This window comes from Pholis gunnellus (assembly GCF_910591455.1).
Source record: "Pholis gunnellus genome assembly, chromosome: 4".
Lineage (NCBI taxonomy): Eukaryota > Metazoa > Chordata > Actinopteri > Perciformes > Pholidae > Pholis > Pholis gunnellus.
The window spans coordinates 24,762,527-24,778,989 of NC_136530.1; the positions used below are offsets into that span (position 1 = coordinate 24,762,527).

The following is a 16,463-nucleotide window of genomic DNA, read 5'->3' on the forward strand; positions in this document are numbered from 1 at the left end:
TGTTGAGTATTTCCTGTCAAGAAACAAAAAGATATGATTCAGTGATGGTTGGGGTTTGAGGCGATGGACTCGTGTCCTTACAGAAGTCTTAACGTGTTAATATCTGCTTAACTGTGTTGCTGTAAAAGTAGTAATAGGTTGAGAAGAAGTCAAGTATAAAGTCGATGAATATTCTCTGTAGTTGTACCATCACTCCTCTGTGTGCTGGGAGAGTGAAGACAGCAGAGTGCTGTACAGAACGAACATTCATCTACACGAAGGGGCTCTTTATTCATAACAAGGTTTTGTATTTACCATCCTACTGTATTTTCAAAGCATGTTTTAAGTATAATTAAAGCCCAAGTCAATTTTGAATGGAAACCTTTCAATCTCCACTGGTGATTTTAAGATGAGTGCTACTCCAACGAAATCAACTATCTTCTCAGTATCAAACCCTCACTTGATGTGTGTGGGTTGGAATACGGTTTTGAGCTTGATAAATGATGTTCAGAAATATTTTTTTGTTATCTGTAATAGTTTGTATATCACCCTAAAAGCTCTGCATTGAAATTCTAGTTTAAAAATCAATTTGGGATATCACGTTTGCACAATTTATTTTCGACATGCTCAGCCTTGTTTGTAGCTAAACAAAAAGGTTGAGAAATATATCAAATTAATTCAATTCGTAAAATGTTTTGTCTAAATGTGCATGTGAAAATGTTATCACTGCGCGTGCACAAAGCTTCCTTTGTCAAAAAGTCACGTAGATGGTAGCTTATTACATTAGCTGTCCTGAGTCACGATAGTTTGTGCATATGTATGAAGAATTATGGGAATAGTAACATTGCTGTGAATTACAGAACTGCCGTGACTTCAGACGACTATCTGGCTCTTTCCATATCACAGTGAATCAAATGATCGTATGTATGAGAGGAATAGACTGACCAGATGACAGGTGAAGCCATGGGAGTCAACGGACATAGATTCATTCTTCTGTTCGGTTCTCTACTAGTTTACAAACGGTAATATAAAACCAAAGGGTTTAAAATTACTTCTGAACATAATTTCACAAAGTCAAAATCTTTTGTTTGAGCCCATGGCCGATGGCTTGAAATGAGGATTTGTAAACCTTCCTGGTTTGATACTTAAAAAGGACAGTTTTCGGGTGGAGAATCACTTTAGCAGACCCTAAAAGTTAAATCAGGATGAAAGGACGAAAATTGTGTGAATAAGACGGACAGGAAGTTTGTCTCCATGTTTAAAAGCCAGCAGAGAGCACTGAAGTTAATCCGTCATTACCGTCGGCGGCCTTGTTCATGTCTGGCTGGAGATGAGGATTTAGAAAAGTTTACGCCCAAATGAATTCAGAATGGCGGTTTAACAAAAATGTGACTGAATCTCTCATCCAAGCTGGAAATTAGATCAATTATCAGAGGACTCTGGAGCCTTTAGTTTTATGGACACGAGTCATCAAGGTGATGTCTTGTGTCAACTGATCATAAAGGGGGCGAGGTCCCAGCCTGTAATGCATGAACAAGGCCACAGATGAGTTCTGGTGCCATGTGAAATAGGCAAAGCAACAGAAGTGTCATATAAATGTTTTCATCCAATAAAAACAGTGATGTGTTTCATTAAACCGCTGTGATGACTTTCCTTCATGCAGGTGAGAAGCTGTTAAACACTGCGGGAGAGATGAGACAAAACATGACGTCATCCACACTGCTTTTTATTTGGTTTCTGTTGTGACATAGAGTTAATACAGAGGTGTTCAGACTGAACATGAAGCCAGTTTCAGGAGGTGGAATATAGACAAAAGAACTTGATATGATTGACTAGCGATGTATCGCTCAAAGCAGACGACTCGATGCTTGGTTTTTAATACTGGATGTTCTTGTTAATCCATTTAAAAACCAAGCGTTAGTTATAACTGGTAGTTTTTTAAATAATTGAACAAAATATCTGTTCATTTTGAGGTATTGGTTTTAAAGGATGGATTCACAGTTTTTTAAGTCGATTAAAACGACAGTCAGGAGCCCATATGAACACTGAAATAAGTTTGTCACTGAAATAATTCCTTCTGTTCAGCATCCCTCCCAAAGCAAGGAAAATAATGCAAGAAAAAATATTTCATTAGTATTTATTCAGATTTTTTCCAGTACCTACAGCGTTTGTCAGCAATTTATACATTTTGCCACTCAATGATTATCTTAAGATACATTACAAAAGAAGGGATGCAGGATGAAATTCTTAGTCCCCTATTTCTGCTCAAATATAGTTATTTGAAGTTAACGACAAGCTTCAGCAGTTAGAGACCATGTGGATATCTCCCAAAGTCAGTCCTTTTGGTACCAAATGCCCTCTTTTAGGAGAGTTGCCTCACCGAGCTGCAGTGAAGGAATAGTAAGAAAAACACTAAATTTGGTACTAAAAAGACGGTAACATTGAATGATATCTACAAGATTTGATCATTTCAGGCTGAGGAAGCCTCATGTTAGCTTCAAATAACTTTGGAACAAAACAAGGACCATGGATTTTGTCCATCGTTTGTGTTGAAAGAACATCAGGAAGAAATCTTAATATATAGTAGAAACATCAGTATTCATTACTGAAAGCAAAACCTGTTTCAATTATTCATATTGACACCAGAAAAGAGGTGAACCGTTGTCCTTCAATTAAATATGCAATGCCAGATGTAGGGTAGGGATGGGACAATAGTGATTGCAATAAAAAAAAAAAAAACATTCACAATGATTCAATAGTGTTGAATTTCCAATAACAGGATAATCTTGAATAGTCTCACAGGAAAAAGAGATCAACTTGCCATCTGGTAGACAGGTGGACAATAGTGTGTGGGATTTTTCGGACTACAACTTCAGAAACTAACCGAAATAAGAAGGGAAACCAAGAGAAAGGTGAATTAACACAAACTGAACATTCAGGGAATAAATGGAGACGAATATTGACTTCACGTTCAGCCTGAACACATCCCAACACTTTACAAAGATCAAGTGCTGAAATGACACTACAATTTTGACGATTGACAATCATCACATCCTTTGATTCTTAAACATAAGAATTTGTTTGCTTTCCTTCACTTCAAAACAAAAAAATATGCAAATGTGACATTGCTTCACACTCTGCTAATTGGTCATTAATGACGATATGTCGTATATCAAATGATTAATTGGAGTAAATTGCTACATCAATTGATAATATCAGCCTTATTGTACGGTGTACTTTCAGCTGTATGTAAGTTACCGCTAATGCAAAACCATGTCACACTGGTAACATCAGCAGCAACCCTCACACACAAAAATACATATTTCAGGTGTGAGGTCAGGAGCCGCCGACACCGGGGCTCCTGAGGTCCCACCAGTGTCTGGCTCAAGGGCACTTTGGACATGATTCAGGTGACAATGGTCTGATAAACAAAGTCCCGGAAGAAGAGGAAAGTCTCCAACAGAAGGTAGAGTCAGAGTGTTTGACCTTTGACCTCTGCCATGTCACTTTGTAGCTGCTCGCCCGCCACTCGCAGCTCCTCCCTCTGTTGCAACAGTCGACCTCGCGACTCCTGCAGCCGCTCATTCAGCTCCAGGTACTGTTGACACTGCTGGAACCGCAAGTCCACATCGCTGTCTGAGGGCCGGTGCGAATCTGATGAGGGAACGAGAGAACCAGTCAGTAGACTGCGACTGAGGGAGAACCAGTCAGTAGACTAAGGGAGAGCCAGTCAGTAGACAGAGAGAACATTTTGTAAACTACAGGAGAACCGGAGAGTGAGCAACAGGAGAACTGTTCTCCACGAGTGTACTGATCTGACCTGGCTCTCCCGTTGTCTACTGACTGGTTCTCCTATAGTTACAGGCAGAATAAGTAGGATTTGACGGTTGTGGTTTGTAAACAGCATTCAAAGGTGGCCCACTTCTCCCTGGTTCAACAACACCAGCCAGCAATTTAGAGGTCTTCAGTCTAGCTGGAACATGGGAATTATGAAGAGGAGGCAAGGAAGAGAGGAGAGAGGAGTCAAGGCAACAGGTATTTAACAAGTGAGACATCCTCTCCTCGGACCATCATTTTAAAGCACCGTCAATTAAATATGAGGTACGGCACAGCTGATCAGCTTTTCATTGATTAGTTAGGGTGCTGTATTTTATGACCTCAGTCAGATGAGCATAACAACATTCATGACAAGTTTTATATTTACTATTAATTCAATTCACAACATGGCATAATGCAACGAGAATGACCGGGTGTCGTACATTTTGTATTCAACACACATATAGGCTATATCTAATTTTACTTTAGATATTTTGTTGTGTGATGCACTACAAATGTGTGTACTAAAAGTACCATATTATATGACTGATTAATATATATTATATACACACACACACACACACAAACACACACACACAAACAGCCCCGTCTATATGACAAGATGAAATAAAGTGAGTTAGTGCTGAATTAAAGAGAATGTTGTTGACATAATTTGATGCCTGCAGCTGTTTGCATTTGAAAACATCATGTCAGGATTATAGCTGTTGAATCGGATGGAGCCTGCATTCAGGCAAGCCGGAGGAGCGAGGAATCAAGGAGGCACAACATCGGGAAACAATAAAACCCCTTGGGATGCACCCTGAAGGCAGATGCAGAGCAAGTGGCAGAGAAACGCCTAGAAACGTCTCGTACACAGCAAAGTAAAAAGATGAGAGAAAACACAGGCAGAGGGCAGCATCTCTGACGATATAGACACTGCAACACACTATCAGACGGTCATAGGTGGTGACTGAAAGGGTCCAGTCCATGCATAGTATGTAGTAGATAGTGTTAAATCATACTCATTGTGCTTGACAGTAGTGTTGTCCACAGACTGTATATAAGAAGTGTTGTCCGACTCTGGAGGTCTAAGTGGACTCACCATGTCCAGTCTTCTCCAGGATGCTGAAGACCGGGTCGTTGGGGGCGGCTCTGTTGATGTCCTCCAGGATCTGGTCCACAGTAGGGGGGTCGGGACGACTGGGCAGAACGACCCTCTTCTTGTTTTTAGAGCCAATATTCATCCTGCTGCAGACCAGGCTCGACCTTCTGTTTGGGTCAAGACTTTTTATTGATAAAAGACAGATGCAGAAAATGTACCATGTACTGTTAGGCTATTTATTACTAATTCTGCCCACAGACCTACACGCGCAAGCGTCCCCCATATACATGTATTCAATAAGATTAAATTATGCGAGAGTGGATTAAAGTACATTTCCGAACCGCTTTGTGTTACTCTTCAATTCCGCATAAAATGAATCACCCTTTAAGTATTACTTCAATAACGGTCAACATTTTAAACTGTAGTTTAGTGCTTTAGCGTTGCCATTACGTCATAACGCCGAGGACAAGGATGCTAACGCTAGCTTAGCTAACGCTCAATCGGTCTGGACGTAGTAGCCAATTAATTGCAGACCGGTGAAATGTTATAATGTTCGAGTTGTACTTAAGGACCGTAAGATTCACGAGACATGTTCGGATAACATACAAGAATGTGTTATGTTTGTAACTAAGCAGTTCGAGTTTAATTTCCATAAGCATTTTGTTTGAAGAAGCCTGAAGGATAACGTTAACAGATTGTCGGTGCTTACCGGTGTTTAGTCGTCCTACTGAAAGGCAGCGGGCGAGTCCCAGCACGTATCTAGACTGTCCCGGCAACTTACACCGGACTAAAAGACGGTTAATCGGTAAACGCTGCTGAAAGTATAAACAATGTTTGGAGAACACGTTGCATGCAAGACTGCTGGATGGACGTACTGCACAGAGGGCTGCACGCCAGCACGTCAACGTGCTACCTGTCACGTCAGTACGTTGACAATGCCTACATAGGCCACGCTCTCACAATACGTCATAAGATGGTGGATTCGTGTTTGGTCGAAAGCTATACTGATCATTTACTATACTATATATAGTTTCACTAGTATCCAGAACGTATAAGTCACATATACGGCATGTATTTGAAAATATAGCATATATAAATTACTTCGTTTTTACAGCCATGAATCAAACAGTCATACAACACTAAGTACAAGACAATTAAAGAACAGAAATGGCTTCAAATCTATTCTCACAGCCTTAAGAGGCTGTTATGACACTACCAAGCATCACATCCTTGCCAACTTTGCTGTTAGTAGTATACTATAAATATAGAAGTACTATAAATAACAGTATAGTATATACTGTATATATAATGCCTGCAAAACTAAGGGCATTCCCAGCAGCCTCATTGTAACAGTAAGCATTTAGGTCAAAGAACCACTGTGTCTAAGATGTCTTGTTTTGCAGTACTTCATGCGAAAGAGAGGGCAAACATTTAGCTATACGCTGATTAGCATCGTTTATTTCTTATCATACCGTCATTTTCATATCAAGGTCAGAATCTCATTTCATCATCATAAACAAAACAAAAAATAAATAGAAACACTGTTGAAAAGGACACACAGTGTCACTGATGCGAAGCACCCGAAGACAGGCCCAGAGGAAAATGTCCGATTGCAGAGCTGCAGTTCCTTCAGATGTTGAAATGCACCACCTCTCCATAAAAGGAAACTACAGTTTCAAATGGTGTTAAATATAAAACCTGAAAAAAAATAAAAAATAAACAACATGGAAAGGAAAAAAGTAAGCTGAACCACTACCATCTGCAGGTGTTTCAAATCTTTGCAGCTGTTACTGCTGTTACTTTATAGGTATTGCAGGTTGGCAGGTGAAGAACTGCTCTCACAATGATGCCACAGCTCCAGCTGGTAGAGAATCTGCAGCCTGCTAAACGTGAGCTAGTGAGTTCGAGAGTTATGAGCCAGCTTCAGGTGCTTTGCATTATTCATCAATAAATACAAATAAATAAAATGAAAACAGCAATAAGAAACTACGTTCTTAAAATCAGTCTGTTTGCAGAGTCGGTCTGAGTTTTTGATGTTACAGACTTGTATATAAATATAACATATTTGATCAGTCTCTTTGACATGTGATATTCTTTATCAGTGGGATCTGTGAGGATGCAGCTGCTTTTCTTCACTGAGGGTCCTCCTCTTCCTCTGCTGCTATCTGAAGGGCTAAAAAAAAGAAAAAGAATGGTAAGGCTGCTGCTGAAATAAGTAAAAAACATATACTGTATTATTTAATGGGTTTGTGATTTCATAATCATTTCCTGATAACATTTCTTATAATTTCCAAGGAAGTCTCCTGGAAGAAACACTAATTATCGGGAAAAAGGAGACAGTGTTCACTTAATACACCTCCAAAGCATTCATTCCTATTAATTATCAGTGTAACCAAGCAGGTCAACTGAAAATGCAGAAGAGTGAGTTTTATCCAATGCATATTTTGTTATTTGAAACTCATGATCCTGAGCCAAATCTCCCGCTCAAATGAAGTTGTATTCTCTTTATCCGTCACAATACAGAGAACTGATCAATACACTGTACCTGTTGGCTCTGACAAACATTTAACCAGAAATCTTTCTGCTGAGACATTGAATTTGATTATTTGATTTGCACTAGTAACTTCAGAGTGGTGTTAGCTATAGTACAAGCAGGCCTAGTTCTATAGTGCCCATGCCTGGAACCTCTATCAGGTCCAAGATGACGGTACACTAAGTGTAAGACTAATACTAAAATGTATTTCTACAAGCTTGTTTCCCCATGATTCCAAAGATTGTATTCTGTGATCTTAATATAAATTGTGTTGTGAAAAACACACATTATTAACAACAAATTACAGCTAAATATTTCTCTTATATCTCTTCCTTTAATGCGATCATGAAAAAACAAGCATAAGTAGTTGTGTTTTTTTTTGTTTGTCTCCATCTATGACTTACCATCAGTCTACACTGAGCTCAACCTGCCGTGCAGACATAGAACAGACACACGACCAACAATTAAAAACCTTCAGATTAATGAAAAAACATTTCTGCTATTCCTAGAGACATTTCTATACTGTTAATATTAGCCATCAAACTTCTTTTCATCAAATGTCAAAAACTACAAGAACCAATAGCACACCATCCAGTTTCTTCGTGATGAGAATACCTCAATGACCTATTCACTATTTACTGATAATACATACCTAAAATTATTTATTCATTATTCTAATCAATGTATTAAAAACTGTCATTATAATAACAAATTGCATCGAATAGGATCCTGGTAACTCTCAGAGATTAAAATGATGATCTTAAAACACTGTGAAAACTGTATGCCCATTTAGTACTACACAATATTACAATGAAACGATTCCCATTTGACTTTAATTAATAAAATGAAAGACATTTAGAAAAAGTAGGAAAATCACCTCTTACTCAATTTTTTGGTTTGTTTATATTTACTATATTAAAAAAAAAATGTATTCAACAATCTGCTAAAAACCCGCTATATAGGTAGATAATGATTCTTTTCCAGGTTACAATCTTTCAAATGTTTTTTGTCCGTCTCCATGTTGGAGTCAGTAGTGATCGTTACGTTGCTTTTGTTCTTTGTGATATTTTATAAACTAACAAGCAGATTTGTAGCAGTATCAGTCAGTCTCTCAGCTGATGTCTCTCAGCGCTGATGCTGTACTTAAGAGCAGCAGGTTGTGAGGGGGGGTTGACAGAAGCCTTCAGGCCCATTCAGTTCTGTTAAGGTCTTCAAGGAGGATCCTGTCTGCTCCGTCTGCTGCTTCAGTCAAATCCGCAGCCCAGAACGACCGTATAGGCAAAAGCTGCTTCAGCTAGCAACCACAGCACTGATGCTCTATGAGTGTTACTGAGGTGCTAATTCTTTATCAACCACCACACCACATTCTAACAGCAAACCAGTTGACTTACCATACTGGTTAACCCAGGAAAAGCTGGAACAATAACAGGACAGTTGTGTAAGCATGTTTAGTCCTCATCTCTAATCTCATTGTACAAACAGTTCATTTTATCTTGTGTAAAATCCAGCATTTTCTTCCATCAGGACACTGAAGATATATACAGATTTAACTATAAACTCAAACTGCAATAACCAATAAAACTGGATTTATACTAACAGTATCAAGTTCTGCTATAATGTCCCCCAGGTATAGCTACTACAGCCACAATATGAAAGTGTTGGACAAAACACCTGGCCTGTTTGCATCGCTCTATAGCCAGCTTGTTATCTGGCAGTTAGCAAGGGAGCTATACATAGCTTTGGGTTACCAGGTCCTTACATGTTCACCCTGGGGATCAGGAACTTGATCAAGACAACTCAAGACAATCTGGGTTGAAGTTCTTGAGCTGCGAATCGTGTGTTTGACGGAAAAGACTTTCAACATCTCGGCCAAACCAATATGAAAATGACTTTAAAATAACAAATTGCTTTTTTTGTTTTTAAACACAGAAATGCCAGTTTAGAACACACCTTAACTCAGCACGATGCTGTGTATCTACGTGCTCTATGAGGACAGAGGGATTGAAATGTCAAAGGTCATAGTTAAAGTGATGAAGTGGTACGCTGGTGATACTGAGTCAGAGGGCATGGTTAGCTTAGCATAAAGGCTGAAAGAGAAGGGAAACAGCCAGCCTGGCTCTGTCTCAAGTTCAGTTCATTTGAAAGCATACTGAGGCCTTTAAGGTGGACTAACTGTCAGGAGGCGGGGGAAGCAGCTATGGTTTACGTACTGGTTGTTCTTCGCTCGACTCTGACGGAGCTACTGTAGCTGTTGATGCAGCTGGTAAACTTTTGGTTTCAAGCTGAGCGTCCGACGGCCCCAGAGACACCAAAGCTTTATTCCTCATCAGCGTGGACAGGACTGAAGAGAAGGAAAGAAGGAACATTCAAGCTGATACCTTTTAAAATGCTTAATACTGGTGTGTAACCACAATGTACTGGTCTGCACCTTCCCTGGTGAGGTTCTCAGCAGCACTCATGGCCCTGCCGCCGAGGTCGTTCACCAAGTCGTCCACCGCGGCCTCGTGGCGGAGGAAGATGGGCCGCACCACTTTGTTGTAGATCATCTGGGAGCCGTTCCACGAAATCGGAGCCATGCACCACAACAAGAAGAGACACTGGAACCACAGAGGACTTGGTTTACCAGACAAATACTTCTTCATGTGCACCTTGATCCCCATCAACCATAGCCTGGTTCCAGACTTCTACATCATCTATGATTTTGAAAAGCAATTCTAACTGTTCACTGAGTTCTGTTTAGAAGACAACAGGTTGAAATAATTTGCCGATAATCATGGGTTCTTCAGTGTTTTCCCACCTTAAAAGCGTAGTAGAAAGGGAACCAGTAGAGGAAAATATCAGAGAAGAACTCGCCCAGGCTGAAGACACCGTACACCACCCAGTACGTCAGCCATTTTGTGTCGTCTTCTTTGCTTGGACTTTCGATGGCTTTGATTCTGTAGATATGATAGGAAACAGCCTGTCAGAATGTTTCACGTGAGCTGAAAAATGCATTTATTTCTAAAAAAAAAGGCCTTCAGAATGATTCTTCCAGTTCAGCGCCACAAACAGGGGTGGAAGAAGTATTAAGATCATTCTTAAGGGTCAAAAGATACATCTGAAGGGTCTTCATAATATTTATGGTGTAGAAAGAATAAGAAAACAAGGTTCAGCAACAATTTTAATTTATAAGCTTATGTCTCTTTACGTGCTTGCCCTATCCTTCAGAAAAATAACATACCCAAAAAGTAACAGGAATAGCTCCTGAATTATAAAGCGTATATCCAATATCCTTTGATAGGTAAACAAAACAAATAAAAATCGTAAGTAAACTAAAATATTATCATTTTAGAGAAAATGCAATAACGGAAGAGTTTCATCCTCGCCTCATATAAAAATCTAATATCACAGATAATGATGCAACTAAATGTCTTCACCTACTCAGTTACAACTGTAAATTTGAGAAAAATACACCGAAATGCAATATTTTGGATACAATTCCTAAAGATATACTCCATGTTTACTGTTTAAATGTTAACTGTTTTACTTTAAAACACAATTTATTTCCAGGTTACAATCTTTCAGGGGATAACAGATCTCACAAAAACATTGAAATAGTGATAACGTAGGAGATAGGAGATAACACATCAAACGTTGATCAATATTCATAAATGACCAAAGAGCTGCATGCTATTCGACAGATAAATGGAGAATGGAAAAGCCCACAGGTCTAAAACAGGTATTAGATTCCTTTTAATCAGGGAAGAAAGGTATCCGGTACAGGCAACAAAACCACTTTGTTAAGTTTAAGAACAAATAGCTAGATAAAATTCCAACATGGAAAGAAAGACGTTTTTAATCAGGGCTACAGTGGTGCAGTCCAAGACTGAGTCCAAAAAAGTTTCAGGTCAAGTTAAAACCTCTTGAATTGATACAAAGTAAAATGTAATCAATCTCTAATTCCACTTTTACACTGGATGGTAGAGCGCGACTCAACTTGAATCTCTTGGAACTTTCCTTTTTTGGTTTTTCATTGGCAAAAATTGTTGATGGTACCTGGGAGATTTTGTGGTACCACCTTGATCAAGGTTCAGTGAGCTTCTAAAATGCTGCAAACCACTGATTGGTCAGAGAGAACAGTCACTTACGCGACATGGAACATCCTGCACTGACGCGCCATTTTTAAATAGCCAAGCTACCATCAATAGTGATCACATCTCTTTATTCACCTCGTCCTCACGACCTCGACCCAGCCTGCAAAACAACGTGTGGTCAACCGACAAAGTTGCTCTGTTGGGTTGCGTTGTGCTACGTTAAAGAAGTTTCACGTCAGCATCATTATGCCGGTGAGCTTCATTGAGGGGGTCCTATCTGCAGTGGAAAACTAAATTGACAACAGCACCTGGTACCAAAAGTGGGTCGAGTAGAATTGGGTTGAGCTGAACCATGCAGTGGAAATGAGTGCACAGTCAGACCAGAAAGTGGCACGAGGAAATGAATTTGCATGTTAATTGTAGCTGGTTTTGTTCATTGTAAAATCAGCAGTGACGTACCAACTGACTTCATTCTCTTCTCAGGTAAACATTACTCCACTATATCTTTACCTAGCAAACAGTCGCTTGCTTTAATGTTACTGCTCTGAATCGCATAAACAGAAAGTTTAAAGATCAGCAAGGTCAAGAGTGTCAAGGTTTATTCAAGTAATTTGTGATCGGATGCACAAAAGTTTAACCAAACAAATTCAATTTGTGAGTGAATCCACAAATCGCAATGATGCCATTAACATGAACTGATTCTTGAGTCTGCATTTTCCCCAACAGAATGCAGCTCTCTGATAGGATGTTTCTTACTGCAATGCTCTCTGGGACTCAGCCTCCTGTCTCAGGTTAAACGAGAAGAGTTTCAGGATTGGTTCATGTCTCTGGGAGTGAAGGAAACACAACAAGCAGATCTGTAACTTAATAGAAAAAAAACACTCACGAATAATATGCTGGATAGGCAAAACCAATCAGGTTGCAGAGAAGGGCGGCACCATATCCATACACCAGGTAGAGTCCGGTCAGTGAGACGACACCTGGACGAGTCACACAGGAGACACAAGGAGCGGGTCAGTGTTGGCGACTTGGCGACTCACTCGCTACATTTAGCAACGTTTGAGTTAACGCTGCTAGCTACTTTCATTGGTAAAGAGTTGGCATCACTCGGCTGGGTTTTCCAGTTGGATTATTTATTATAAGGCTTGCTTGTTTCTCAAGATTTCCTACTCTAGCTTTAACATACGTATACAAATACACACATACACATACACATATCTACACATAAATATATAGACATTGAATATACACATATGCATTACCCTACATATCCGTATACATACACTTAATTACATATTTATTTGTTCAAATATACAGACAACAGACTAATGTATTTACATCCAATTAATTGACTTTTATCAACTTCCAATGGCTGACTCCCCTCTCTCCCCTCTTTCTCCCCATTTCCTGGCTACCACTTCACTGTCAAACTGTTTAACAAAGGCAAAAAAAATAACATCAAAATTGAATTTGTTTTTTAAAGAAATACAGCTTAAAAAAGGTTTTGTAGGTGACCACTTTGGGGCTAAAATCTGGCCTAAGCGGCTGCTCGGCTTTAGAGGGTCATCAGAGCATCAAGCATGGATGTTAAAATGTCCAAGAATCAGAAATGTATTCAATCTGTGCAGAATTAAACACAAAAGCTCCTTTAATTCACTGATGAAACTGAACTGGGAGGTCTACAGAGTAACAAACAGACATCGAGTGTTTCCTTTCAAAAGAAAGGAATTGACTGACCGACTTTTAAATACCACAAGGATTCTCCGACTAACTCTGCAGATATTCAGATACCACCTGACCGTCTCAGTGAGCGCATTAGACAGACAGGAAGTGGTGTGAAAGGTGTCCTACCTCTCATCAGCTTATGTGGCAGTTCGCACATGGAGGCCGGTCTGTTCTGGTCTTTGTGGATAATCTCTTATAATGTTACTGCAGGAGGACGCAGAGAGAGTGGGGGACACTGTGCGCCAGGCACTACAGTGACATCATGCCAGTGTGTTACTGATCCACTGTATGAGCATCAGTGTGGTATGAATAGACTGCTGTTCCCCGCTCAGTAAATGTTCTCTGCTGAATACTTTACGCAACAAAGGAGCTCCATTTTTATTGTTTGGTTATCATATTATTTATTCAAAATATCTGCACAGTTTTGATACAAAGCATCACGGCAACAATGGGCCACCACAACCTCCTGTACCTAACTGTCCCCATTACATCAAGAGCAGGATCAATACTTTAAGCAAGCGTTTCACTTTTAGATAATATAGGGTGTGGTCAATAACATTTTTATGTTCAACACATCTGAAACAAACTCAGCTTCATTAAATCAGGACTTAAAACTTAATTTGCCACTGCATTTTATTCAATTCAATTTGGGACTTTTCATTCAAATCTCACACTACAATGTGGCTACACTGTAGTGTAGCGTTTCTGTTAGGTAATATATTTTCTAAATGCATTTCTGTCTTTTCTAAATCTCTTGCTTGAATTAATACAAACACCTTAGCGTTAGCTTCATGAGCTACCATTAACCAACTAACAAACCACAAAATGAAAGTATTACCTGGCAAATGCCATTGCAAGATAGTTTGCTGTGGGAAGAGTGACTACTCTGTATCTATTACTATAAGTGTTTTTCCATTCATTTTCATAAGCTTTGAATTTGCGCAACAAAATATCATAACTATCTTATGATGTAATATAGTGAAAAGGACTGGACCTAAAATTGAACCCTGAAGGACGACTTTGGTCACTGATAAAACCTCAGGACGGTAGCTTCCCAAATTAAGAGATTGTTGTCTCTCTGATTCCTGAACCAACTGCATGCATAAACATCAAATCCAATATTATGTAGCTTCTGCAAAAACAGGTTTGTCTCACCAAAAACATGCTACAATGCTTTTTTTTAAAATCTAAAGCTGATACAATGTCATTACATACAAAGTAACAGCAGCTACAGTACTGTGCCCCGCTCTAAAACCAAACTGAAATGGGCTCACAGTGGAAGCTCCGGACAGATACATTCAAATGGTCATTTACTAGAGATTCCAGGACTTTTGCAAGGCAGCTTGGATATACTATAGGTCTATAGTTGTTAAGATCGCTCTTGTCACCTCCTTTAGGCTATAACGTGAGCCACTTTCCAAAGACGAAAAGATTATATGATATATTATATTAAAATATTTCAATCAAACCTGAGTCAGTGATTGTTGCAGTTTTGATGAGTTTTACTTTGTTTCTGTGAAGTTTGAATGAAGTGTGATTCACAATTGGCAAGTGTAAAATTGCTGTTTTCCCATAAAAACGAATAATAGGAAGGAGTCTTGCCTATAGCCTCTCTAGGATCCGACTTGGAATGACTCGTCCTAAGGAAGCATCTTTGAGCTTGACACGCCGAGAATATATTGTCATCATTTGAAGAGGGATCTCATTTCCCCCATTCTCAAAAAGGTTCTTAAAAGCTAACCTGATCTCTTTATAGCCAGAACATGTGCAGGGTTTGATTATGAGCTCGAGACTAAATCCAGAAAATACTCTGATTTGGCTTTCATCAGCATAGATGTGCAAATGTTTCAGAGTTGTCTAAAAGCAGTCTAATGGAAATGACTATCACATGCAGTCATTTGGTCCATCGTTAGTGTAAAATATTGATAAGAGCAAAAATGTTGACCCAGAAAACGTGAACATCTACAGGTTCATTTTAACAGAGAGCAGCTGTTCACTTTAGCCTCATGTTCACAGGAGGATTACCTGAATCCTCTTCAGTTATCCACTAACATGCAACAGGAAGGTATCAGGTTCTGTTTACTAAATATAAACAGTAGAATCGTCAGTAAAGTATTCATGATGGACCGATCAGAGTGAACAAAAACAGACCAGCAGACATCACGTACCCACTGCAATGATCTTCTTCTTTATCCCCGTTTTCTCCTCCAACTTCCCCAGAAAATCAGTCACCATGTTCTTCTCATTTAGGAACTTCTCGGCTCGGTCTTTGATGGACGAGAGGATGTTCAGCAGGCCCATGGTCCTCAAACGGATCCTCAAATAACAGAGGAGTCGGAGGAAGACGACCTGTGGCGGAGAGGAAAACACAGAGTCTATACTGTAATCCTACGACAGCAACAATCTGCTTTAATGAGGTGAGAAGGGAGGGGGAGGGGGAGGAGGGAGGGAGGGAGGGAGGGAGGGAGGTAGAGGAGGCACAGAGACGAAGCAGAGAAGAAGAAGGTTCCGGTTTACATATGTAAAGGAATACAAGTTTATTTTTTAAATACATATGCAGATGATATCCCACTGTTTGCTTTTGTACAACTCAGTAAAATGAACCTTAACAATGAACTGGTTCAATGCATCTATAATTTTAAATTGTATAAGTAGAAGATTTCTGATGATATGATAAGAAAGTTAATGAGAATATGTTATTCCTACTCCTGAGAGGATGAAACCTATACATTTCTATTAACCCCCCTCCCCCCGGCCCTTACCATAACTCTACCGCCACCCTCAGGATAAACTGTCCATATGACATGTCATACTGTAGTTACGGATAAAGTGAAAAGCAATAGGGGATGTGGTGAGAGGCGAGGAGGCGGGTCTGATAAGAGGGCGAAAACATTCTTTTATGTATTTTTAGATTAGTCCCAAACGGTCGACTCTATCTCAGAATTGGCCTTGCAAGCTTTTAAGGCTGATTTTAAACCGTAGCTGGCGTTTGGAGCCATTTTTCAACCATAAAATGCTAATAAATTTGGTAAGAAATGCCAATATTAACACCAGCATATTCATTCTCAAATTCATATTTACATTCATATTATTTAGTTAAAAACTTGAAAAAACATACTTAAGTGTACTCTTTAATATTGATACACATGCAGAGGATACTGTGCAGTCTCTAGGGGACGCTATCAGGAGTGAAGACTGCTAATCTGGACACTATTATAGCTATGTCCCAATTCAG

At 39.4% G+C, this 16,463-nt stretch overlaps 2 protein-coding genes across 2 annotated transcripts; both read right to left on the reverse strand.

Annotated features, from left to right (window-relative positions):
* Positions 1-1,724: 1,724 nt before the first annotated feature.
* cUnh19orf25 (chromosome Un C19orf25 homolog) lies at positions 1,725-5,771 on the reverse strand. The gene is made up of 3 exons (XM_079158205.1): positions 5,607-5,771; positions 4,898-5,064; positions 1,725-3,633 (listed from the first exon to the last, which is right to left on the reverse strand). Exons 2-3 carry the CDS (start codon positions 5,037-5,039, stop codon positions 3,452-3,454), a joined length of 324 nt encoding a protein of 107 aa, XP_079014331.1. The 5' UTR covers positions 5,040-5,064; positions 5,607-5,771; the 3' UTR covers positions 1,725-3,451.
* Positions 5,772-9,625: 3,854 nt separating this feature from the next.
* Positions 9,626-15,529, reverse strand: reep6 (receptor accessory protein 6; the record flags this gene model as incomplete). The annotated part of the gene is made up of 5 exons (XM_079157981.1): positions 9,626-9,771; positions 9,859-10,027; positions 10,228-10,366; positions 12,390-12,483; positions 15,397-15,529. The coding sequence occupies 5 exons, from the start codon at positions 15,527-15,529 to the stop codon at positions 9,626-9,628; spliced, it is 681 nt and encodes a 226-aa protein (XP_079014107.1).
* Between the last annotated feature and the right edge of the window lie 934 nt (positions 15,530-16,463).